The 26,536-nt window shown below is 40.7% G+C and overlaps 1 protein-coding gene across 2 annotated transcripts; it reads left to right on the top strand.

The window, feature by feature from the left end:
* Positions 1–580: 580 nt before the first annotated feature.
* On the top strand, positions 581–26,413 carry si:ch211-154o6.3 (uncharacterized protein LOC563854 homolog). Of its 2 annotated transcripts, none has more exons than XM_053624540.1 (13): positions 581–2,712; positions 10,859–10,974; positions 11,353–11,507; positions 11,688–11,811; positions 11,926–12,047; positions 12,267–12,353; positions 13,669–13,758; positions 14,248–14,336; positions 16,448–16,676; positions 20,775–20,897; positions 21,009–21,174; positions 25,909–25,991; positions 26,142–26,413. In XM_053624540.1, exons 1-13 carry the CDS (start codon positions 2,623–2,625, stop codon positions 26,228–26,230), a joined length of 1,563 nt encoding a protein of 520 aa, XP_053480515.1. In that variant the 5' UTR covers positions 581–2,622; the 3' UTR covers positions 26,231–26,413. The 2 variants fall into 2 exon arrangements, with proteins under 2 accessions (XP_053480515.1, XP_053480524.1); XM_053624549.1 differs by lacking the exon at positions 581–2,712 and adding an exon at positions 2,732–2,976.
* The last annotated feature ends 123 nt before the right edge of the window (positions 26,414–26,536 follow it).

Genomic DNA, 26,536 nt, shown 5'->3' with positions numbered 1-26,536 from the left:
ATCCACAGTTCAGATGAGAGAAGCTGTTCACAAGACAAAAAGTGTATACACTCTACAAAACTGAGCTTTGTGGAAGAGTGATGATCAATATGAAATCCTGTTCAGAGTTTGCCAAAAGGCATGTTGGAGACACAACAAACATGTGGTCATGTGAACAAAACAACATTTTGGCATTTGGAGGAACCCCAAAAACTGCTCATCACCCTGAGAACACCATGATCACAATGAAGCAGGGTGGTGGTAGCATCATGTTGCAAGTATTCTTGGCTTCTTGGATGCTTCTCTGACTAATATCCTCCTTACCTGCTTACTGAAGATTTAATGGTGCTTTCTGTGATGTTCAAATGGATATATATCCTCCAATAATATTGGCACCCTTGGTATATATGAGCAAAGAAGGCTATGAAAACTTGTCTGTATTGTTTGACCTTTAGATCTTTTGTTTAAAAAAAAAAATCACAAAAATACTCTGCTCTCATGGATATCAAACAATTGTAAACACAACACAGGTTTATCAAAAAAATATTTAAATATAGGTGCGTAACAATTATTGGCACCCATATGAAATCATATGTGAAAAATATATGTGACTAGGAATAGGAAATTGTTCACCCATGACTTCCTGTTTCACAGTGGTATAAATATGAGGTAATATATAGGCCAAATTCCCTTCCTACAATGGGTAAGACCAAGGAATATAGCTGTGATGTGTGGCAACAGGTTGTTGAGCTTCACAAAATGGGAAGTGGCTAGAAGAAAATAGCACAAGCATTGAAAATGCCCATTTCCACCATCAGGGCAATAATTAAGAAGTTCCAGTCAAAAGGAAATGTTCTGAATCAACCTGGAAGAGGACGTGTGTCTATATAGTTTCAACACACTGTGAAGAGGATGGTTCAAGTGGCCAAAAAATCTCCAAGGATCACAGCTGGAGAATCGCAGAAGTTAGTTGCATCTTGGGGTCAGAAAGTCTCCAAAACTACAATCTGAAGTCACCTACATCACCACAAGTCGTTTGGAAGGGTTTCAAGAAAAAAATCCTTTACTCTCATCCAAAAACAAACTCAAGCTCAAGTTCAGTTTGCCAGACACTACTGGAACTTCAAATGGGATCGGGTTCTATGGCCAGATGAAACCAAAATAGAGCTTTTTGGCAATAAACACCAGAGGTGATTTTAGCGCACACAGAGAGGAAGCCATATGGAAAAGTACCTCATGTTCACGGTTAAATGTGGTGGTGGCTTTTTAATGTTTTGGGGCTGTTTTTCTGTCCAGAGGACCTGGACATTTTGTTAGGATACATGGCATCATGGACTCTATCAAATATCAACAGATATTAAATGAAAACCTGACTGCCTCTGCCAGAAAGCTTAAAATGGGCCGTGGTTGGATCTTCCAGCAGGACAATGATCCAAAACATACATCAAAATCAACACAAAAATGGTTTACTGACCACAGAATCAAGGTCCTGCCATGACCATCCCAGTCCCCTGACTTGAACCCCATAGAAAACCTGTGGGGTGAACTGAAGAGGAGAGTCCACCAGTGTGGACCTCGAAATGTGAAGGATCTGGAGAGATTCTGTATGGAGGAACGGTCTCAGATCCCTTGCCATGTATTCTCCAACCTCATCAGGCATTATAGGAGAAGACTCAGAGCTGTTATCTTGGCAAAGGGAGGTAGCACAAAGTATTGACTAAAATGTGCCAATATTTGTTACACACCTACATTTAACAAATAATTTTTTTGATAAACATGTGTTGTGTTTGCATTTGTTTGATATCCATGAGAGCAGAGTATTTTTGTGAATTTCTTTAACAAAAGATCAAAAGGTTAAACAATAATGATAACTTTTCACAGCCTTCTTTGCTCATATTTACCAAGGGTGCCAATATTAGTGGTGGAGGTCATTGTATGTATATGTAGATATTTTTTTAGGCGGTAAATAATTTTGTAAACTATATTGGAACAACCCTCCACCCCCACTTCAATATTATGGGCTATTTGTTTTATGCGTTTGTTATTTTCATGACAAACACAATACTTGTGCAATACTTATACCTCATGTAGGTATATATTAATGTAACACATTAACACAGGTATAAATATACTGCTTAATCATTGTTGGGATAATGGCATCTATGAGAGAACAAAGTCTCCTCTACATACTAATCTATATTTAACCCCAAGTTACCCCATGTCCACACAAACAACAACAACAACAACACAAACTCTCCGGTAGCAGATGCGAAGTCGCAGTAAAATGTTACTGTTCAAATAAAGGCTGAATTACAAACCGCTCTCTCTGTATTGTCAAGTGCCCTAGTCTGGACCTGTACGGCATTGTTAAATACCCTAAATAGTGCACTGAGACAGGAAGCCGCGAGCTATTTGGAATTCAGCCGTGGATTCTCTCTCATTGTTGACTTCCGGTTTCTGAGAGCTCTTTTTCCACGTTTACAGGAAGGGGATTTTTAACAGTACTCCAGATATGTATCGGGTAAAACGCTGACTACGGGGTTGAAATGTGTTAATATTTCTAATAATTTATAGCGTTTGCAAGAGCACAGACATCACCACGAGTCCATATCAGCTGGGGTTTGAAAGGACTGAGGTGTGCAGATGGGGGAGGTGAGGAAACTACAGAAGAAGTTGAGGCAGATTGAGAACCTGGAGCTCAAGCTTTCTCTCACCCCAGAAGAAGCAGTGAAGGTACACAAGTCGAACTGTGCATATTTCTCATCAAATCAAATCTTGCTCACATCATGCACACTGATGTGTCTGTATGAGCGTAGAGCAGTGGACACCAATCCTGATCCTGCAGGTTCAACCAAAATCTAACAAGAACTTCTGATCAAGAACTTCTTTAGGCAGTGATTAGATGGTCAGGTGGGCACGGTTATGGTTGGAACTAAAATCTTCAGGAAGGAAGATCTCCAGGAACAGGGTTAGTGACTACTAGGCTAGAGCCTCCAGGTAAGCTCCAGATGAGCACTTGGGTCTCCTATAGTGATTCCCCAATGCCCTAATGAATGTAACATCATTCTAGAGACACGATGGGATGCAGTATAATACTGCAAAGCATGGAAAGGGTGAACTGTCACTGGTGTAGTAAACAACAACAACAACAACAATAATACATGATCAAATCAACAAGATCTGCACATCTGAACTGTGTCCCAAGACCACATGAAAGAGTAACTATGGAGATAGAAATACCTAAACATAACAGATTAAATAAAAAAAAAGACTACAACATGGTATTTATTACTTTTATTGTAATTATGTGGCGGTGACCCCTAAGTCCAGCTGATTTTTTAAACATCAGTAATTTTTTAAAAATTATCTCTTTCAGTGGTCATCAGGGGGTCTTCTCATGTCATCTGTATACCACACTGTCTTCTATTTCATGCCCAAATAATATTTATGATAATTGTGAAAAATGTGTAATAGCCCATTAAAATAAGCATTAAAAAAAAACTAATTAGCTAAATAATGCACAGGTTTATTATTCGTAATTTTAAAAAAATTAAGAAATTAATGTATTATTAGTTTAATTATCGTACAGGCCTACAAGCTTCATGTCTGGCAGCAACTTGCCGTGTTTTGTTTGCCTCGTTCCAAAGAAAATTCAGAATTCTTTTAGGACGTGTTATTTTTAACATTTGTGCAAATGTAATATGTGCATAACAGCCTTGACCTTTTTATGCACAAACCCAGAATCTCTGTCAGCACGTAACTAACATGCCATGAACTAATCATAAATTATCGACCAGACTTGATCTTGTGACGCATTACGCATGCTTGGGGGGTCAAAGTTCATCTGTGAGCTGGGTCTCCTATTAACCTCTGTGCATTAAGGGACACCATGTTTACTTCTTCTCAAACATGTCATGGCTGATCTACTACATATAGTGTAAACATATTTACATCCCTAATAAATATACGGTAAACATATTTACATCCCTAATAAATATATAGTGTAACCTTGTAAACATATGGAGAAAAAATGCCACTTGACACTTTAAGCAGCAGATCAGCAAAGGAAACGTCGGCCATGTGGATATTAGATAGCCAAATTGTAAAAGGATTATATTGAACATGTACTATTGTTATTAATATTATTATTATTATTATATTTAATTTTTAGTTTATTTCACATTACTGTAGAATAATTTAAAAAATCCACCATCCTGCTGAGTTCTCATAATTGCTGCAATTCTTGACTGCACAGTTGATAATATTATTACACCCTCCGTTACTTAACTTAAACCTAAAATGGTGGAAATGTTCATTTTCCCGTCTTTCTTAGGCCATCGTTTCTGGACGATTCAATCATTTACGAGCAGGGGAAAGTCTAGTACAATCACAGTATTTAACACATGCGTAATGGTTGCATAATGCTCACCTGTATAACGTTGTTACTATGGAGAAACTGTGTGTTCCATACATACTCTGTGGATACTGGATGTCGCCGCTATGTACTAGCCATGCTGACTTGATTTAGCATATTTGCACTGTGTTTACTGGATGAGTGCACCACATTTGTGACCTATAAAAGTTTTAGTTGTATTATTATTGCTGTAAATCCACATTCTATAACATTATCTGTAATAAAATAAATAAAAAAAACTAAACAAAACTGGAGGCTCAGGTCCAAAAATCATCTCGATGGTCTCCATGGACACAGCTTTGTAGAAGGACAGTTATTACCGCAATTCATTTTAACCTCCCTAAACAACACTACGCATTTAAAGGTTGCCTTTTAAGCTATGTTTACAGGCTCCTTCTTAAAACATTAATGCAAACTGAGAAACGAGAGAACTTGGTGGCTTCCTTATGCTGACCACTGTGAAAAAGCAACAGATTTTCATATGCCGTTTCTTATTTTCTCTTGGAAGTACACAAGATGGAGCTATGATTAAGAATTCAGCGATAAAGCCTGCATGAAGCCTGCTCAGTTTTATGCAAATTAATTAGCGAAGATACACATGATTGCATCTGATACTTTTAATTATATGCTTAAAGCAATTTGATGCTCCCGGCTTCTATTTCCCATCTTTTTTCCCCACATTTTATTTGATCTTGGTACTTAGTGAAATTTTGGTGCAGATTAGAAAATACTGGTAGAGAAAACTGTAAACACATTAAAGCCCTTGACCTGTACTGAGCACAGATAAAGAACAATAATATTGTGAAAATATTAATCGAAATGTTTTTCCTCTTGAAGAAGGAACGTGCATAATTGGATAGGCCATGGTCAATATTTAAATTTTCAACCTTATCTCACAGTAAAAAACAAAACAAAAAACCTTCGCATGCAGCTTAACTGCAGGTTGAATATCAACGTTCTGCCAAGAGTAATTGAGTTTTTACTCGGATGCTCTGTATGTCACATTCTGCTCCAATGTAATTTAACCAAGGCCACCTCTACCACTACATTATTTGAATAAGATTGATGTATAATAAATAATTTAATATTGATATAAACACTTGAAACTTCTCGGCTTCTCTGCTGGCTTGCAAAACATATAGTAACACGGTAAGGGAACGTGGATATTTCCAAAAAGTCTGTGTATTCTCATTAGCCTAAAGAATGTACAGCCAAAAAGACTGCATTTTGAAAATACCGTCGTTACCTAACCTCATTATCATGTGACTTGCGAGCCTAATTGTTTTTGCAGAGCAGAGGAGAAGTTTCATGAGCTTGGTAATTCTAATCATACATCGATCAGCCATAACATTAAAATCACTGACAGGTGACGTGAATAAGATTGATTATCTCGTTACAATGGCACCTGGGAAGGTGAGGGATATATTAGGCAGCAAGTGAACAGTCAGTTATCGAAGTTGATGTGTTGGAAGCAGGAAAAATGGCAAGCGTAAAGATCTGAACGACTTTGACAAGGGACAAATTGTGATGGCTAGACGACTGGGTCAGAGCATCTCCAAAACAGCAGGTCTTGTGGGGTGTTCCCGGTATGCAGTGGTTAGTACCTACCAAAAGTGGTACAAGGAAGGACAACTGGTGAACCAGCAACAGAGTCATGGGCACTCAAGGCACATTGATGAGAGTGGAGAGTGAAGGTTAGCCCGTCTGGTCCGATCCCACAGAAGAGCTATTGTAGCATAAATTGCTGAAACAGTTAATGCTGGCCATGATAGAAAGGTGTACACCCCTTCATGGCAACGGTATTCCCTAATAGTTCAGCAGGATAATGCGCCCTGCCACAATGCAAAAATTGTTCAGGAATGATTTGAGGAACATGACAAAGAGTTCAAGGTGTTGATTTGGCTTCCAAATTCCCCAGATCTCAATCCGATCGAGCATCTGTGGGATGTGCTGGACAAACCAGTTCGATCCATGGAGGCCCCACCTCACAATTTACAGGACTTAAAGGATCTGCTGCTAATGTATTGGTGCCTGAAACCACAGCACACCTTCAGAGGTCATGTGAAGTCCATACCTCGACGGGTCAGAGCTGTTTCGGTGGCACAAGGGGGACCTACACAATATCACGCAGGTGGTTTTAATGTTATGGCTGATTGGTGTATTTGAAGTGTGCTACGGTCAGTGTGTTCAAAACGAGGTAAAATCATTTATTATATATCGATTTTATTTATATATCATAGTGCTAGACATTAGCTGGGTTAAAATACGTCGGTGCAGAATGTTGACGAGCAGATCATTTGAGTGAAAGTTTGATACGCTGCTATGCAACGCATGCTCGCGCCAGAATGTTGACATTCGACGTACAGAAGGTGCTGCAGATAAGTCGCATGACTGTTTTTAGTTCTTGTTCTTTTTACCTATTTGTCAAATAATTTAGTAAAGCAACATAAATGGAAACCATAAAAAAATAATCACATAGTAATAACATAGTAATAGATACAGATGCTCTGGCGTCCAGGGTGTATTCCCACCTCATGCATCCACTACAACCCTGACCAGGATGAAGCGCTTAAGGATAAATTGCAGAGTAATGTAACATTCTGACTTTTCTTATTGGATCTCAAATATCTGGACACAAACTGTATGTCAACACTAGCAGCTGCTACACGCTCCCAGAAGACAAACCTGGATATCAGTCATTTGTCTTTGTCTAAACAATAACACAGTTTTCCAGTAACCACAGTATTTCTGTCTGAAATACTGCCAAGAATTTCTCAGCACTTTTCAACGGTTACTTTGCGGTCGCACAAGACGTACTCGCTCAATCACGCACTGATTTTTATTTGTGATAGTGAAGTGCTAAGCTCATGTTTTGTTTTTCGCTTAATACATTTGTAGGAAATAATCAGGCAGATGCTTTTATCCAAAGCGACTTAGACGTGGCGCAGAAGCCTTTCTAAGTGTAGAAACATTAAGGACAGAGTACTAGAGGACAACATTTCCACCAACTCAGTGCGTTTACATGGACAAAAATAATCCACTATTAAGACGATACTCTGATTAAGAAACTAGCATATAAACAGCGATTATTGATGACCTTCATCCGATTAAGGCCGTACTCGAAGTAACTACAAATCGAATTAAGACATGTGGAGTACTCCTCTTTTAGTCGCGTTATCGACATGTATTACAGACATGTACACACCTTAATCACACTATTAACGTCGTGTGAGAGTTTTCACCGCATTTTGCGACAGGACACGATCACACACGGCAGTGCTCAACCGTTTGACGGCAAACAATAGAGCACGGCTGCGTCCCAAACCGCATACTTGCCTACTATAAGGCCTGTAGTAGGAGAAATACATGTATCTCGGCTACTATATAGACGGTAAGCACGCGGTTTGGGACGCAGCCCACGGCTTCAAGCAGTCGTCTATTTGCACATACAGCAAGACAAATAATTAACCACACTTGAAGCGTTCGTAAAAAATTAAATAAAAACACCCAAAACTGTATACGGTACCATAACGAAGACGAACTGTATGTCGATACGTGAAATTCTGGAGGGACGGCGGGTGGCGTGGCGCGGTGACGTAATGACGTGTGCCGTTAATCGATCTATGTTCTATAACATGTAAAACAGGAACATGACAGGAATATTCTAAAAGCGACTCATGTAAACACCTTAATCAGAATATTGTCTTATTCAGAATAAGGTCAGTAATTAGATTACTGCTGTCCATGTAAACGGAGTCATTGATTAGAAACAAGTGTGAGATAGTTGATGAGTGTTTAGTAAAGAGCACCAAGTAATGCACACAGCAAGAGGCCGTCATAGAGTTTCTAAACGGTTCAACAGTGAAACTTTCGGTTTGACATCAGTCTTTTCTACTCTTGCTAATATCTTATAAATAAGATTTATATTACAGAGCTGTTAAATTCTCAAATCAAAAGGTGTGCATTAATTTTCCATAACTGCCGCTCTGACAGCAGTTCTGGCTGTACCACAAATTGCAGGTTTATATTAATGTGCTCGTTTTAAAACGTTATTGTTTCTGTTGCAACAATTCAGTCACAGGGATTTGTAAGGCCATGTAATCTAAGCTGAACAATGCACGGATTAAGAAAACCTGTTTTTATTTAAATAGAGGAAAACAAATCGTTTTTCACGGTGATGTTTTCTTTATGGAGACATTTATTTAACATTTATGGAAGACGTCTGTAACGTTTTCTGCCAGCGGAAGGTATTCAGGACAGGAATTTGCGCGTTCTGGGTTTTTTTCGGTAACATAACACGGTGCGTTGTTGTTGTTTTTTTGTCTTATTAACTATATGAGAGAGAATAAAATAGAGGCTGGTGAGGGAAAGTGTTTATAGCTGCTATGACGTAAGCGATAACAGGAACTAACTTGCTTAAAAAGTGCCATGTGTCATCCATCCATCCATGTTCCATATCAGGGGAGCCTGGAGACTATCCTAGGGAACTCTGGGCACAATGGCCGGAGTGCCAACCCATTGCGGAGCACAATCTCACACATTCACACGCTACGGACAATTTGGAAACGCCAGTCAGCCTACATTGCATGTTTTTGGACTGGGGGTGGAAACCAGGGTACCCGGAGGAAACCCCCAAAGCACAGGGAGAACATGCAAACTCCGCACACACAGGGTGGAGGTGGGATTCGAACCCCCAGCCCCACAGGTGCGAGGCAAACTTAGTGATAACCACTAAGCCACCGTGCCCCTGCAATGTGTCATTCATGAATAAAATAAGTGTTGGTGAATGAATACCCTGTAGTCTAAGAGGACTAAAGCACTTGCTGTTATTCAGGGAGGAAATGGTATGGATTATGTTCCTATAACAACTTGTCATGGTTTATTCCTTACATATGAATAGCTCTGCCGTAATTCCAGGCTTATCTAATCAGGCCTGCACTTTACTACTTCCTTGTTTATAGCCTGCACTTTTATTGCTTGTGCACACAACCACATTGTTAGAGGCAAGTAGGAGCATTTAGATAAGATTACTTTTTCGTTAATGCAGCTGGACTGTGTTTAAATTTTTCGCTCTTGATTACAGAGCCCAGAAGGCATCTACTTTACATAAAGGCAGGTTCAGCCGGCTTACACCGAAAGCTCAAAGGTGCTCGCTCTCTACAAGTAATTCTCCGAGGAGCCGCTCGGACGGGGGCGAGCAGCAGAGTCCAAGTTAAATGTCAGTGATGACAAGCAGGCAATGGTCAGCTTTAATGATTCACAATTTTATGTGCTAAGACATGTTAGAATATGAATACAAAGGATGCTCTTGACACTGTTCAGTTAGTGCAGTTTTGTGATGTTTGTTCTGGAACAGTTTGGCGCTGCATTCAAACATAATGCGTAGCCAGTCACTCGGGCACAACCTACAGTGCATGAATATGGTTAACGAACAACACCGGGAGCACCATGAGCTATGAAAGCCAGATAGACCTGACCGAATGATATTTTCCGCACAAAATAGATAACAGCAGGTTTCTGACATGGATATCAGGTTATCATACTGATCACCCTGTGCAGCGTCCAGACAGACAGAAATTCATCATGATATCCAGAAGCACATTTATTGGGCATTGCTTTCCCTCATACCCTCATATCACCATCCGATTCGTACACAATTTATACGGCAAGATAAAAAGAAAATCCTTGTGATTGCTGAATCATGTCAAAATCTGTAGTCAAAGCAGCTTTAATGACATTACATACGTCATACATCCGTTCTTACACTTCCATTCCTACACGCTTTTTTTTTTTTTTTTTTTACACATAGTGCAGAAAAGCACCTCAGAACTCACAAAACATCAAACTTTAAAGCAGATGGGCTACAACAGCAAAAGACCACGTGGGGTTCCACTGCTGTCAGCTAAGAAAGAGACTACAGCGGGCACAGGCTCGTCGCAAGCGGTCAGTTAAAGAAAAGAAAAACATTACCTGGTCTGTTTCCAATCCTCAACAGCCCGGTTTCAATGACCCTGTGCTCGTGTTGTCCCCGTCAACTGGTCTTTTTTCCTTTGAGCTCTACATCGACAAGGCATTTTCGCCCACAAGACTGCTGCTCACGGGATGTTTTTTGTTTTCGCACTATTGTATGTAAACTCTACAGAGTTCTACAGATCTCAGGAGATCAGCAGCGTCTGAGCTATTCAAACCAGCCTATCTGGCACTTATAACCATGCTATGGTCAAAGTTACTGAGATCACTTATCCCCCCCCCCCGCCCTGCTGGATAATTGAGTAGGTGTACAGGTGTTCCTATTAAAGTGACCAGTGAGTGTATCTACCACTTTTTCCACAGATGAACTGTTTGAATTTCGAAACGTAACATACCAACTGTAATCATGCTAATTGTGTTTAGTTGCCTGATTCTCATTTAATTATTGAATTCTTTCTTTCTTTCTTTCTTTCTTTCTTTCTTTCCCTGTCTCAGGTCTCAAAGAAGGAGGAGCTTCGCAGCAGATTGGCCGAGCTCCTGCTGCATCTTTCCGGCCTGCAGCAAACCCACGGTATTGTGGGTGAAGAGGAGGATAAAATGAAAAGACAAGTGTAAGCGTGAGAGAGATTGAAGAGTGTGTGTTTGAGTGTGTGTGTGTTTGCATGTTTGCACCTGTTGCCCACAGATACTCCTCCTCTTTCTGTCTTACTGGCGCTCCACAGTCATTCCCACATTTTTTGGAGAAAGTTATGTAGAGGATGTTCACACACACACACACACACACACACACACACACACACACACACTCCAACAATGGAGTATGAATGTAATGTCCTGTGATAGTCTGGCTTCCCATCTAGCATGTATTCCCGCCTCATGCTCCGGTTCCTGATCCACCGTGACCCTGACCAGGATAAAGCAGTTACTGAAGATGAACGAGTGAACGTTCTGCGTTGTTTCATTCTGTTGTTTGCTGTTGTTGGCCATAGAGAGACTGGAACAGAGCATCACACAGATCACACACCGGCTGTGAAGCTAGCGCGTGAAGACCACCGAGAAAAGCAGGATAAGGCGAAAAGTGGAGCGGAGGAGGAGATAAAAGACAGAGAGGGTGGAGGACAAAGCCAGAGGCTCCCAGACCCAGGTCAAACACACACTCATTCATGCGCAGACATCCGAAAACTCCACATCTCACCCTAGTGTATCTATTTCTGATTCTGGCGTGTGATATATATATATATAAAACACAAATATAGGATAAAATTTCCTTGTATTCTAGACTGGAACAATGAGGCATCTTTAACTATCCATATTTCCATTCCAGACACAGAATTCTCATCTCTTAAAGCATTGTGGGAAAAGGCCAAGTTTCGCCTCAGGACTCTAAAAGGTCACAGTGACATCATCACTTGCGTAGCTGCCGTAGACAATCTTGTGATTTCTGGCAGGTACTGGAAGGGTTTTTTATTTTTATTATTTTTTTTTTTTTTTATGAGTAAATATATAGGATTTGTGATCTATAGACCATGAAATCACAGCTTCATGCTATACTCTTCCACAAGTCGTGATACCACAGTGAAGGTGTGGCACGTTCCCACGGCAACAGAGCAGCGCAATCTCGGAGGTCACAGCGGTGGCGTCACTTGTGTTAATACACCACCTTCAGAGTACTGCAGGAAATTAGGTAAACACACAGACATACACACACACACACACACACATAGAAATATAATTGACAACTTCTCACATGTCCATTCATTTCCCTGACATTTTACCCACCTCTTCTGTCCTGTCTGAATTTTCTCCTTTGCATGTGCATCTATATTTTCTTCACTTTGCTCTTATAATCATGCTCTTTGGCAAACTGCCCTTTCTCTCTCTCTCTCTCTCTCTCTCTCTCTAGCATCTGCTCTGCATCTGTCTGAGACGGAGAGGTTCATCCTAAGTGGCTCCACCGACTGCTGTGTACGAATATGGACTCTGAGTTCTGGTGAGTCACACGCAATGTTTTTAATCCCGTCCGTCGATTAATCCGGACCTCAGTCTCTCCATGAACCATACCTTCCATGCACATGACAGTTGCCTAGTTACACATTACAGTAGATCATATCTTTTTTTTATTGATGCATTGTTTTGATGATGTCATGAAGATATTATTATGATATTTACGCAAACATCTGCGTATTAGGGCTGTGCCTTCTGCCTATTTATTTTCATTCAGATATCTGTTAGAGTTAATAAATATGGATATTCGACCAACCGCTAGGAGAGGGATGGAAAGGCGTATTTAATATGGCATAATCGATGATCATTTTCCACCGCAATGAAGCGTTTCTCCTGTGGCTGACGGCACATGTGTTTATACGGTATGTTTGATAGATGTAATATAGAGAAATAATGAGCAGATATTGAAAATTGACAATTTTCTTCTTCTTTTTTTTATTTATTTATTTTTTTTTAAAGCTTTACTGAATATCACCTTAATATTTTCAGCCTGTAGCTCTAACGTAGCAGTGAGTGCACAGGCATCGGTTAAAATTCAAACTACATGACAGTTCAAACTGCCACAGAGCTTCCAAGGGTACAGACAGGATGCCTAAAAATCTCATTAGAACAATTCATAGTGGCAATGCACATGTTCATAATAAAATGTCACTACAGATATTTCCATGTTATATTCAGTACACCAGTGAAATATCTTCAGTTATATTTACTAAGCTAGTGAAAACACAGAAATGCATTAAAATTGAGCACAGAAATGTAAAATGATTTTGTCACATCTGGTCTAAAATAACCTTATCCTTCAACCCAAGGTACCTGATTTTCTGTCTAATGCCATTTAAGACATTTAATAGAGTGGTACTGGATGCTAGTGGATATTTATTATCAAGCTTCATATCTAGCAGCATATGAAATAGTGCGTAGTCCCAGTGCACCTCTTACTTACACACCACAACTGTTCTGCTGTTTGTCTCAAAATACTGACAGATGCAGCTTTCTTTTTCTCACCGATTTCACTTCGATGTATGGCTTAATGAATATCCGAGTAGTCATTTCAGTATTGGAATACCGGCGCCTCACATTTGTTCATAAATGAACAAAACAGTTCATTTGAATACGCCTGCACATCCCAAATGCCTATATAGTAAATAAAGAACGGATGTGAATAATTACAGTTAACATTGAATAATATATACACCACTCATGAATATATATATATATATATATATATATATATATATATATATCTCAGTATATTCTTGATGCTTGGCATATAACCTGCTGTGTGTCTGTCTCCTTGCCAGGCCAGTGCGTGAAATCAATTTACACTTTTAATGCCGTCACAAGCCTTTGCTTCATAGCGGAGTGGGAGGGCTACATTGTGACAGGCTCAGGTGAGGGTGCTGTACATGTGAGAGTGTGTAGAAGCGTGACGTGTGAGAGTGTGTGCATGCATATAGCTATAAGCAAAGAATATCTATGTGTATAGATGGGAATCAGTATATAGATTGGCGATGTGTACAAAGGGGAACATAGAGTGCTGTGAAAAAGTATTTGCTGATATGGTTGCAATTATTGCTGCTAAAGGTGGCACAACCATATTTTAAGTTTAAGGGGGCAATTAGTTTTTCATATGGGTGATAGGTAATAGGTGATAGGATAACTTTTTTGCTTCAGTAAAAAAATAAAAAAATAAAGCCTGTACTGTGTTTACTCAGGTTGCCTTTGTTTTATGTTGTATTTCGTTTGACAATCTACAACTATTTCGTATGAGATATACACAAAAACAGAAGAAATCACAGCACTGTAGTTGGGTATACCTTTGTGTACGCTTGGTCATTGTCTGCGTATGAGTCAGCAGTGGGTCTTTGACTGTGTGACAGATGCTGGGAAACTGCAAGTGTGGGACTGGCTCTCTCAGGAGAACTGTCAATCAGTCAACGTGCACCTGGATGCTGTCACGACACTACAGGTGGGTGGGTGCCATGGCAACAGCGCCTTGTCTAACACAACGCCTCTGTGTTCAAGTGGCATCAACCCAGCGCATTTTATCACATTTTATCACATTTTAATATTCAGCTTTCACGCTTCGATGCCAAAGCCAAACTTGAAGACTGCTCTTCTGAGAAAGTCCAAACATTCAATCCCTATCTCGCTTGATGTGTTTATTATTACTGTTATTACAGCTATTTGTCTGTTATACAGCAGAAAGTGAAAGTCACTATCTGCTTTATAACACGATGAATAATAATGCTATCATAATAACATTGAAAAGAGTACCACCCATGCAGTTATGCTACTTTTTAACTGGTAGTCCGTAGCTGCATCAGTCCACTGGCCAGCTGGACCACTGATAGCAAGGTAACAGCAGCAGTCACTCCCTCTGTGCTGCTTCTGTTCTGTAAGTAAAATAAATACTTTAATGCATACTTGGTTAACGCATAAAATCTTATCAAGTTCCTAATTTGCTATCTGTAATTTGAACACTTTCAGTGTAAGTGTTGTACAGTATATTTGAATAAACTAGGTCTGAGTTCGCCTTGCTTCCAAAAATCAGCTCTTGACATTTCAGGGTTAGAAATGAAGTCAGTAATAAACTCTGCCCATTATGTTCACATGGCTGTGAAACTTCCGGAAGACATTTGAGAAAATCATCCAGGCTATTCAGAAAGAGCCACCAAGGGTCTGTTTAATCAAACTCAGCCTAGCATGAGCGTATATGCTCCATTTATTATGAGAATTCTTACTTTTCATTTGTAATAAAACTAGTAAAAGTAGAAGCAGCAAAAGTATTAATAGTAGCAGTAGTAGTAGTAGTAGTAGTAATATTGATAGTAGCAGTAGTAATAGTATCAGTAGTAGTATTAATAGTAGCAGCAATAGAAGTAGTATTAATAGTAACAGTAGTAGTGGTATTGATAGTAGTAGTAATAGTAGCAGCAGTAGTTGTAGTATTAATAGTAATAGTAGTAGTAGCAGTAGTAGTATTATGGTAGTATTAGTAGTAGCAGTAGTAGTATTAATAGTAATAGTAGCAGTAGTAGTAGTATTAATAGCAGCAGTAGTAGTAGTAGTAGCAGTAGTAGTAGTAGTATTAATAGCAGCAGGAGTAGTAGCAGTAGTATTAATAGTAATAGTAGCAGTAGTAGTAGTATTAATAGCAGCAGTAGTAGTAGTAATATTAATAGTAGTAGTAGTAGTAGTAGTATTGATAGTAGCAGTAGTAGTAGTATTAATAGCAGCAGGAGTAGTAGTATTAATAGTAATAGTAGCAGTAGTAGTAGTAGTATTGATAGTAGTAGTAGGATTGATAGTAGCAGTAGTAGTAGTATTAATAGCAGCAGTAGTAGTAGTATTAATAGTAATAGTAGCAGTAGTAGTAGTAGTATTGATAGTAGTAGTAGTAGTAGTAGTAGTAGTATTGATAGTAGTAGTAGTATTAATAGTAATAGTAGCAGTAGTAGTAGTAGTATTGATAGTAATAGTAGCAGTAGTAGTAGTAGTATTGATAGTAGTAGTAGTAGTAGTAGTAGTAGTATTGATAGTAGTAGTAGTATTAATAGTAATAGTAGCAGTAGTAGTAGTAGTATTAATAGTAGCAGCAGTAGTTGTAGTATTAATAGTAGCAGTGGTAGTAGTATTGATAGTAGAAGTAGTAATAGTAGCAGTAGTAGTAATAGTAGTAGTAGTAGTATTAATAGTAGCAGTAGTAGTAGTAGTATTGATAGTAGTAGTAGTAGTAGTAGTATTGATAGTAGTAGTAGTATTAATAGTAATAGTAGCAGTAGTAGTAGTAGTATTGATAGTAGTAGTAGTAGTAGTAGTATTGATAGTAGTAGTAGTATTAATAGTAATAGTAGCAGTAGTAGTATTAATAGTAGCAGTAGTATTAATAGTAATAGTAGCAGTAGTAGTAGTATTGATAGTAGCAGTAGTAGTAGTATTAATAGTAGCAGTAGTAGTAATAGTATTAATAGTTATAGTAGCAGTAGTATTATTATTATTAGTAGTAGTAGTAATGTTATTTTTGTACTACTGATTTTTATGGAGCCTCTGGGACTGTGATCCTCTCCGTGTCCACAGTCCCACGGTCCTCTGGTGTTCAGTGGCTCGACGGATGGGAGCGTGTGTGTATGGGAGGTGTGTGATGGAGCAATGGAGCCCCTAAACCAGCTGCAGCAGTGGGGGTCAGAGGTCACTGGTTGTAGCAGAGTTGATGAGGTCAATGGGAGGCTGAGACTGAGTGCCCGAGGCGACCACATCTTTCTGGCCAATGGGAGATCCAGTATCCGAGTGCTCAACTGGAGAACAGGTATGAGCTCCAGCACTAACATGTTATACACACTTTAACACTAACACACTATAATACTCAATCTCCCTCTTTCCCCAAATGCTACCTGTAAGCTAAGTCATGTTTGTTATTCCAAGCTTAGCTTTGCACTGTGGCTATGATACTAATGGAGCTAACACATAAGGGAAGCTTATAGCCTTCAGTTTAGCACTGTGCAATCTGCATACCTACATCATCACACACTTGCATATAGTAACAATCTTGTTTATAAAATAGCAGAATAAGTTAAAAAAAAAAAAAAAAAGCATTCAAGTTTGAATGATATCATCATCTGAGTCATGTCTAATATACAATTATGCCTTCAAACCCTGTAAATCTGCTGCACCTCCTACCTGATTCTGCTGAGATGAAAATCTGATTCTGACTTTAAACTTGCTGGCACTACAGTTTTCAGCTCTGCAACATCCTTTTGTCTTTTTTCTTTCTTTTTTTTTTCTAGATAAAAGCCTCTCATACAGTGTCACAAACCACATCAGCAATTCTGTCTAAGATTACTTAACACAGTTTCAGGAACATATTAATAATTGAAACTGGTAGCTGTAAACTTCAGTTTTCTCTCAAAATAAAAAGGAAAATGGCATCAAATGTAAACAGCACTAAAATACTTTTCATGATTTCATAATTAAATGAAATTCAAATCTTTGCATCATTTCACATGTTAGCATACAGTCTGTAGCTAACCACTCCAGCTATATATGACTGTTAATGTAACTTCATTACTGCTAACGGGGTCATTCCGATGTTCCCATGGTCCTCTGTTCCCCAGTTCAGTATTCTGTTCACACACATTAAGTAGTCAGGACTACATAAAACCATTAAAATCCATCCTTCACACTTTTATGAAAAGTTATGAACTTGGAAAATGAACTAGGTTGCACACACTGACCCCTCAGTTGTGCTGCTCTAAAAATAGCTGTTAGTCTACGTTCATACATTCTTACATTCATACAGTTCAACTCCATGCATGACCAAATAAATGCAGAAAAGATACACTAGCATATTTGGAGGCAAAAACAAACTAGATTAAATTAAATACATACAAACCCAATTCTGAAAAAGTTAAGACAGTATGGGAAATGCAAAAAAACAAGCACGAAGAGTCATTTGAAAATTCAGTTCACACTGTACTATATTGAAAACATAACATTTGTTATCTTACTTTGTGAATTTAATTTATTTTTGAAATTATACACTGATTTAAAATTTGATGACTGCAACACATTCCAAAAAAGTTGGGACAGTCAACCGTTTACCACTGTGTAACATCACCTTTTCTTTTAATAAAGTCTTCAAACACTTATTAAGTGTTTGAAGACACCAGATGGTTAAGTTTACTAAGCGGAATTTTCCCCCATTCATCCATTATGCATTGCTTCAGCTGCGCAGCTATATGGGCCTTAGTTGCCTTATTTTGCACTTCATAATTCACCACACATTCTCAATCGGAGACAGGTCAGGACTGCAGGCAGGCCATGCTAGCTCTCTGCTTAGGCAACCATGCACTTATAATCCGGGCAGAATGTGGTTTAGCGTTGTTCTGCTCTGGATGGCAGCATATGTTGCTCCAAAATGTGTACATATCTTTCTGCATTAATGGTTCCCCCCAAGATGTGCGCGTTACCCATGCCATGGGCACTGACACACCCCCATACCATGACAGACGCTGGCTTTTGGACCTGATGCTGATAACAGCTTGGACGGTCCTTTTCCTCTTTGTGGAGAACACGACGGCTGTTTTGTCCAAAAACTATTTGAAATGTTGACCCGTCGGACCACAAAACACGATTCCACTGTGCTACTGTCCATCTCGGATGAGACCGAGCCCAGAGCAGTCGGTGGCGCTTCTGGACAGTGTTACTGTTTGGCTTCTGCTTTGCATAGTAAAGCCTTAACGTGCATCTGTGGATGCAACGGCGAATGGTGTTGACTGACAGGTTTACCAAAGTATTCCCGAGCCCATGTCAGGACATGCATTACAGACTAATGCTAGTTTTTAAGACAGTGACGTCTGAGTGATCAGAGATCACACGCATTCAGAACTGGTTTTCAGCCTCGCCCTTTACGCACCGAGATTTGACTTGATTCCTTGAATCTTTTAATTATATTGTGCATTGTGAGGTGCAAGGTGCAATGCCCAAAATCCTACTGATTTGTCTTTGGGGAATGTTGTCCTCAAAATATTGGATTATTCGCTGATGCAGCTGTTGGCAGATTGGTGAGCCTCGACCCATCGTTGCTCTTGAAGGACTAGGCCTGTTTTGGAGTCTCCTTATATACTACGATTGGACGATTGCCTCGCCTGTTTCACATCACCTTCTTATTTCAATTCGTCACCTCGCTATTAATCCTAAATTGTCCCAAATTTTTGGGAACGTATTTTTGCATGCATCAATTTCAAAATAAACGTTTACCTTCCAAAAACTATGCAGTTGATGAAGGAAAACATCAAATACCTTGTCTTTATACGTTTTTTGTTTAAATACAAGTCAAAGTACATTTACAAATCACTCCTCTTTGTTTTTATTGTCATTTTCCATACTGTCCCAACTTTCTCAGAATTGGGGTTGTAAGTCATGATGTCATGAGAGTTAGATTCAAAAACACACTAGACTAGTTTTCACCTAAGAAAGCTATGACCTTTTGTTTAGTTCCCTTAAGTCTAGACCTATTATATTGAAATCCATACAGCGGTGCTGGAGTCAGAAAACCCCTTTGACGAGTTCCCACAATAACCCATGTCATATTTAGCGAATACAGAGCTGGGAACATGTTTTTCAGATTCCCTTTATGTGCTATATAGAGCTGGGGAACATAGGACCCTTTTTCATGTGTTCATTGGGTGCCATATAAATCTGTGGAACATAGGACCCTAGATATGCTCCCACTGCTAGCTACTACACCTGCTGAGTAATTAGCATGTCGGCTAGTTAAGAAACTAGCAAACTTATACATTTTTCAAAGGATGTGTGCTAAACAAATTGTCAAAGATGATTCTAAGGCTGTTTATTAGAGTCTCTATTAACCCATTAAACCCAGACATCCTATTCTGCCTACACACATTTCCTGTTAGCGTTGCTGCAGCTGACTAACTGAATGAACGGGTTAAAAATCCACCGTTATGCTCTCCTTGTGCTGAAAGCAGTGACGTCAGCGATACACACATCTTACATGATGTTATTACATGATGGTTCATATTAAAGGTATCCTTTAAATGGACAATATTTGTTTTATACCAAATAACTGGAGGATCCCTCAGTGGGGCTGCAGTAAGTATCCTGTTAAGCTTTCAGCTCACACACTTCCCATTAGCATCTCCTTCCATAAAAGGCCTCTTTTATCTGCTTGGCCGAATCCTGCTGTGTTCAATATTTTTGTCCTCCACAATAGACACACATTTGTTCCCTGACCTAAGGCTATGTAATGGATTTATTAATGGAAGGCATCATGGCAGGGGATGCTTGCTTTCAGCAATGCCACAACTGATACACTAAAGTGCCAGCGGCTCAGAGAGCACAGGCAGAAGAAAAGCAAGAAGGAAGCTCTTCGCTCGAGGGCAGCAGGATTTTACAACAACATGCAGAACGTTTTCCTTTTAATCTCCTCTCTCTCACTCTCTCTCTCGCTCTCTCTCTCTCTCTCTGGGATCATGGAATATTTCTTCTGTAGAATGATATTGTCCCAAAATCCATAAACAGTTCTAGCAGATAAATCAGAGCTGGTCGTAGGAATGCGTGCAATGTAATGTGATGATCTAATTGAGAATGCAAAGCGCGGTAATGATGGTAGTTCATCATTATCATTTCATATGCTGCAGGAGCACATGTGCTTTTGAAGTGATGCATTAAAGACGGAGGAGAAAAAAACAACAACCCCTTAGCAGAGCTAAGAAGCCATTTATTCTACAGAGACAAATGATGCCATTTTCAAAACAGTTTCTGCATTCTGTTCTTAATTTAAGTTACATTTAGTATACGAGCAATCTGCAATCATATGCACACGCAGTATTTTTGGACTGAAAATGGTTCGTTTTGTTTCCTCTCCGTTTGTCATCTCTCTTAGGCACATTGAGGAGACTGACCAATCACAGCAGCACTGCTGGCGTCACGGATTGTGTCAATCAAATACCAGGGGTTCTAGTTGGTTCATGCTTTGACCTCACCAGCGGAGAGAGTACTCTAAACTGTAAATGAGAATCCTCATGATATCTTTCTGAATGTTAATTTTAACAGTTTAACACCCATCACCTTTCCCTCTCTCTCTCTCTCTCTCTCTCTCTCTCTCTCTCTATCTCAGTATTTTCTCTTCCACAATGTAGGTACCTCGTCTCAATCTCCAGCTCAGATTTACCACGAATCCTTTGTTTTGCGGCATGGGTCACACCTAGTGGGGGTCATCGCTGGGTTACAGGCGGCCGTGAGCTCACAGTTTGGGAACAGCTTCCAGGAAATGTCAAAAAAAGGTGTGGTGTTCAACTTCTGAACCTAACCCATGATCCTCTTCGGATTTCACTGCTGTGATCTGCAATACATTCGAACACATTAGACCCTGACGTTTAAAGCCTTTCACAGTTCATCATACGCCAAGTCTATACTTTTATACTCTGCATATATTATTACTCTGACATGTTCCTGAGTGGTACAATTATGTATGAAATTTGTGTCAGATTATTATGCCATATTCATCCTCAGCTAAATGTCAAGAAAGCACAATGGTCATGCTCTCATTTCATGTGTGGGAAGGATATTGTAGTTTCTGTCTCAGCTTTATTTTATTAGTGCTTCTGTTCAGCCGTTTGAATTTTGGATTTGCAAATGCCAGGAGTTTTTTTTTGCTTGGTAAGCAAAATATAATTGCTGCAGATTTGTCAACTGAATATTCATGCTGCAAATCTCTTGTTCTACCACATCCCACAGGTGTGCTGTTGGATTCAGGTCTAGTGAATAGCAAGGCCAGTGAAGTACACTAAATTCATTGTCATGTTCATGGACTACTTGGGCTTTGTGACATGGCCCAGTATGATGCTGGATGCAGCCATTATAATATGGGTAAATTATTGCCATAAAGAGATGCACATGGTCACCAACAATAATTCACATGTTTCAATGTGTCATTCAAACAGTGCTCAAGTTGGTATTAAGGGTCCCAATGTGTGCCAATGAAACATTCCCCACACCATTACACTTCCTCCACCAGCCTGAACTTTCGACATGATACCAAATTGCGACCCTACCATCTGCACGTCCCATTTGAGATGTGTCTAGTTTCCGTGAGCCTGTGCCCACTGTAGCCTCAGAATCCTGTTCTTGGCTGACAGGTGTGGAACCTGATGTAGCCTTCTGCTGTTGTAGCCTTTCCACATTAAGGTTTGAAGTGTTAGACATTCAACCACGTTAGGCATGGTGGCTTAGTGGTCAGCATGGTTGCCTTTAACCTCCACGGTCGGGGGTTTGATTCCCAGCTCTGCCCTGAGTGCACAGAGTTTGCATATTCTCCCCGTACTATGGGGGTTTCCTCCGGGTACTCTGGTTTCCTCCCCCAGTCCAAAGACATGCGTTGTAGGCTGAATGGCGTCTATAAATTGTCCATAGTGTGTGTGCGGTTGTGCCATGTGATGGGTTTGCACCCCGTCCAGGGTGTCCCCCGCCTTGTGTGGGATAGACTCCAGGCTCCCCCGTGACCCTGTGTATAAGTGGAACAGAAAAAGGATAGGTTAGGCATTCTGAGTTGTTTTTCTGCTCAACACGGTTACAAAGAGTAGTTATTTGAGTTCTCCGAGCAGAACTACCGCTCACTGAGTATCCATATACTCTTACTCTAAGAATATTACCATAACTGTATTTGACATTTTGTAAATTTGCTTGCTTTTAGAAACCTGGTCGAGATATACGCTGGAAATATATCTTGATAGAGATTATGTATACAGGATAGAGTATTTGTCACGATTTCCCCTCGCGGAAAGCGCTGGAGCTCGCAGCGTGCTCTGAAACCCGAAGTGCGAACTTGAAACACTAGCGCACACTTGGGTTTTTCAGTGACATTGACTTTGTTTACTTTTGACACGTGTGTTTTGTTATGGTTTATGTCCTGTCTCTGCCCTTATGTGTCATCATTGTACTAAGCTGTTTAGCGTATTTAAAGCCCCCGTGTCTCATTGTTCGTCGTAAAATGTTGTTACCACCATACCAAGCCTTTGCATTTTGTTCCTCGTGTTTCGGTTCATTGTTTTTGATCTTGTTTCTTGTTTCTCGTTTCCTGCTTTGCCTTGTCCGTTCGGTGCCCGTTTGCCGACCGCCTGACCCTTTGCCTGTTTTGACCACGCTAGTGCTTCACGATTTGGATTTGTCTGCCTGCCTCTCTTTATTAAAGCTCTTATCTGCACTTACATCCATCTCAGCCTCCATTACGTGACAGAATACTTCACCCCAACATGGATGCAGCAGGAAGACGGAGGAGACGTCACGCTAGGGAAACTAAGCAAACCGTCCCAGCTTTGGATTCGATCCAATTTCCCCAGTGGACTGTCATAGATCTCCCAGATCTGTATGATGGCTTTTTTGGCAACCCTGAATATTTTCTTGTTGACTGCCAGCCTAGCAGACCCCAAGTTCGACGAGAAACAATAGCTCAATTTCATGTGGCCCCGGCTCTTCAGCCCAGCCCGCCAGTGGGTGCAGCTCCTAGTGGCCAAGGGATCCAGGGAACTTGAGAATGTAACTCTGTTTGTGGGACTATTTGTAATGATGTTTGTGAGTCTAGGATCCAACGTGGAACATCTTTTGGGGGGGAGGGGGGCTCGACTGGTGACCTCGACTCCAGAGCGCCAACCTGAGATCCACGAGGTGGTCTCACCTGCCGAGCTCCAGCCAGAGGTCAACATGGCGACCTCATCTCCAGAGCTCCAATCTGAGACCCACGAGGTGGACTCACCCACAGTGCTCCAGCCGGAGGTCAACATGGTGGCCTTGTCTCCAGAGCTCCAACCTGAGACCCACAATGTGGTCTCACCCACAGAGCTCCAACCAGAGGTTAACGTGGCGTCCTCGTCTCCAGAGCTCCAGCCTGAGACCCACCAGGTGGTCTCACCTGCCGAGTTCCAGCCGGAGTTCAATGTGGCGACCTCCTCCCAAGAGTTCCAGCATGAGACTGATGAGGTGGTCTCACATGCTGAACTCCTGTTGGAGGTCAACGTGGCGACCTCGTCCCCAGCATTCCAACATGAGACCCACGAGGGGGTCTCATATCCGGAGTTCAAGCATGAGGTTAACGAAAAGACCTCAGCTCCAGAGCCCCAGTTGGAGGTCAACATGGATCTCCAGAACTCCCGTCGGGGCTCAACAAGGCGACCACTGACGTCAAGTTCCAGTTGAAGGCCGATGAGATGGCCTCCCAAGCCATGTTCCTGTCTGAGGCCGATGAGACGGCCTCCCAAGCCTGGTTCCTGCCTGAGGTTGAAGAGACGGCCTCCCAAGCCTGGTTCCTGCCTGAAGTTGAAGAGATGGCCTCTCAAGCCAAGTTCCTGCCTGAGGGCAATAAGACAGCCTTTCAAGCTATGTTTCTGTCCGAGGGCGCCGAGGTGACCTCCCAAGCCATGTTGCTGACTGAGGTCGAAGAGACGGCCTCTGAGACCATGTTCCTGTCTGAGGGCGACGAGACGGCCTCTCAAGCCATGTTCCTGTCTGAGGGTCTGACATGGCCAACCAAGTTCTGCTCACGCCAGAGTCTGCTGACATGGCCGACTAAGTTCAGCCTGCAGAGTCGACGGAGAACGACACTCAGCCCCCCTGCTCGGCTGAGGACGTCGCTCTGCCTTCCTGTTCCTCTGAAGATGTTGCTCTGCCTTCCTGTTCCACCAAAGCTGACGATCCAGCTTCCCACACCTGGGTGCTGCCTAGGGACCCCGACGAACCTGCCTCAGCCTCATGCCTGCTCCTCGGTTCCTGTCACAATTTTTCCCCTTGTGTATAGTGCTGGAACTTGCAGTGCGCTCTGAAACCTGAAGCACAAGCTTGAAGTGCACGTCTGGGTGTTTCAGTGACATTGACTTTACTTTTGACACTTTGTTATGTTTTATTATGGTTTACGTCCTGTCTCCGCCCCTGTATTGTTATTGGTTGTTTCGCTTATGTGTCATCATTGTACTCAGTTTTGTGTTTCACCCTTGATTACGTTTAGTATTTAAACCCCTCGTGCCTCATTGTTCGTTGCGAAGTATTGTGTGAGTGTTACCACTGTACCAAGCCTTTGTATTTGTGTTTTGGTTCATGGTTTTGGAACTTGTTTCTCATTTCGTGCTTTGCCTTGCCTGTTTCATGCCCGTTTGCCAATCACCTGACCCTTTGCCTGTTTTGACCATGCTTCACGATTTGGATTTGTCTGCCTGCCTCTGGCAGAATTTAGAGCTTTCCTTCTCACCTTCCCAGGTTCACAGCAATTCTCTGACCTATCAACTACTAACTTTGGGGATATAATTAAATCTGAAAGCCATTAATCATTTAATGTTGATAAATGATATATTATGATTGATATCTCTTACTGTATTGTATTCCCACAATACAGTAAGAGATTTTTCAGTCTCTTAACTGGATTGTCAGTATGACCTTTTAATAAAGCATGCATTATGAAGTATTGACTGAAATATTGACTTGCAAAAAATATTCATGGCCAGTTTACACATGCTATCTGGGGATGCATTTGTAATCCCCGTTCAGAGCACAGACAACTTAAATTCTTGTATTGATAATAATAACCCTGAACCTTGTGTTCATTGATTGCGTCATGATGTGGCAATAGCTGTCAGGACACAAACCTCATTGGTGTCATCTTGACATTCCTGTAAATAGCACAATCACAGGAGGTGATATTAACACATTAGTTGCAAGTGCGTCAGCCTTCACTCTTTAACGTTTTAAACTCTCAGATCCAGTCTAACATTCATTAGTCTAGTAACTACATTCCCTTTCCTTATTAGTTTCACTCTAGTTACTGCATCATTTATTCTCGATCCTAAATAATATGCTTTCCAATGAATAGCTGGGATTTAGAAAAGTCTGATTTTTAAGTGCTGTGGGAGCTAATTCAATCATTTCCATAATCTCCGCTAATAAAGGGAAGCTTCAGCTGGATTAACAGTAACTAATTGATGGTAATCAATTAATGGATTTTTAACAATTGTGCTTTGTTATTTGATCTCCAGAGGTGACGTAAACGTGAGACGAGACAGCCGATTGGACAGTACACTCGCGGAATCTGACGGAGACTCACAGGAGGAGAGTGAGGGTGAGAAAAGGCGATACAGCTTTATTACGGATTATGTCTTAACCTTTGTATGTATAGTTAATTACAATTAAGTGTATTCCATAATGCAAGTGGTCATGACTTTTAACTTAATGTATGCTAAAATATACTGAAAGCCATCTCTTTCATCAGACGATGACGAAGATGAAGATGAAGAGTCCACGGCCACCGATGGAGAAGAAGTGTCAGGATCATCGTGGCTACGCTGCGTCCTCCAGTGAGAGAGAGAGAGAGAGAGAGAGAGAGAAAGAAATGAGAGAGACCAAGACAGGAAGAGCTAGAACGTGAGGTGTGAAGTTTAGCAGATTGAGCGGGTGGCGGCAGGGCAAAGAGCGCGGATGGACAACAGCTTGTTCTTCATGTAAATCTTGCATCATGGAGCCAATAAACGTGCCATGCTATGACTGTGTGTGTGTCTGAGATTATTTATCATCTCTGGCATTTCTGTCTATAAATATCAGGATACCTCTTCATCGTGCACTCCTCCACCCAGCACCAAATTAATGCATATTGATTTTTTTTACTGC

This window comes from Ictalurus furcatus, chromosome 1 (assembly GCF_023375685.1).
Source record: "Ictalurus furcatus strain D&B chromosome 1, Billie_1.0, whole genome shotgun sequence".
Lineage (NCBI taxonomy): Eukaryota > Metazoa > Chordata > Actinopteri > Siluriformes > Ictaluridae > Ictalurus > Ictalurus furcatus.
The sequence above is the reverse complement of the archived record's forward strand: the minus strand, read 5'-3'. Positions and strand labels throughout refer to the sequence as shown.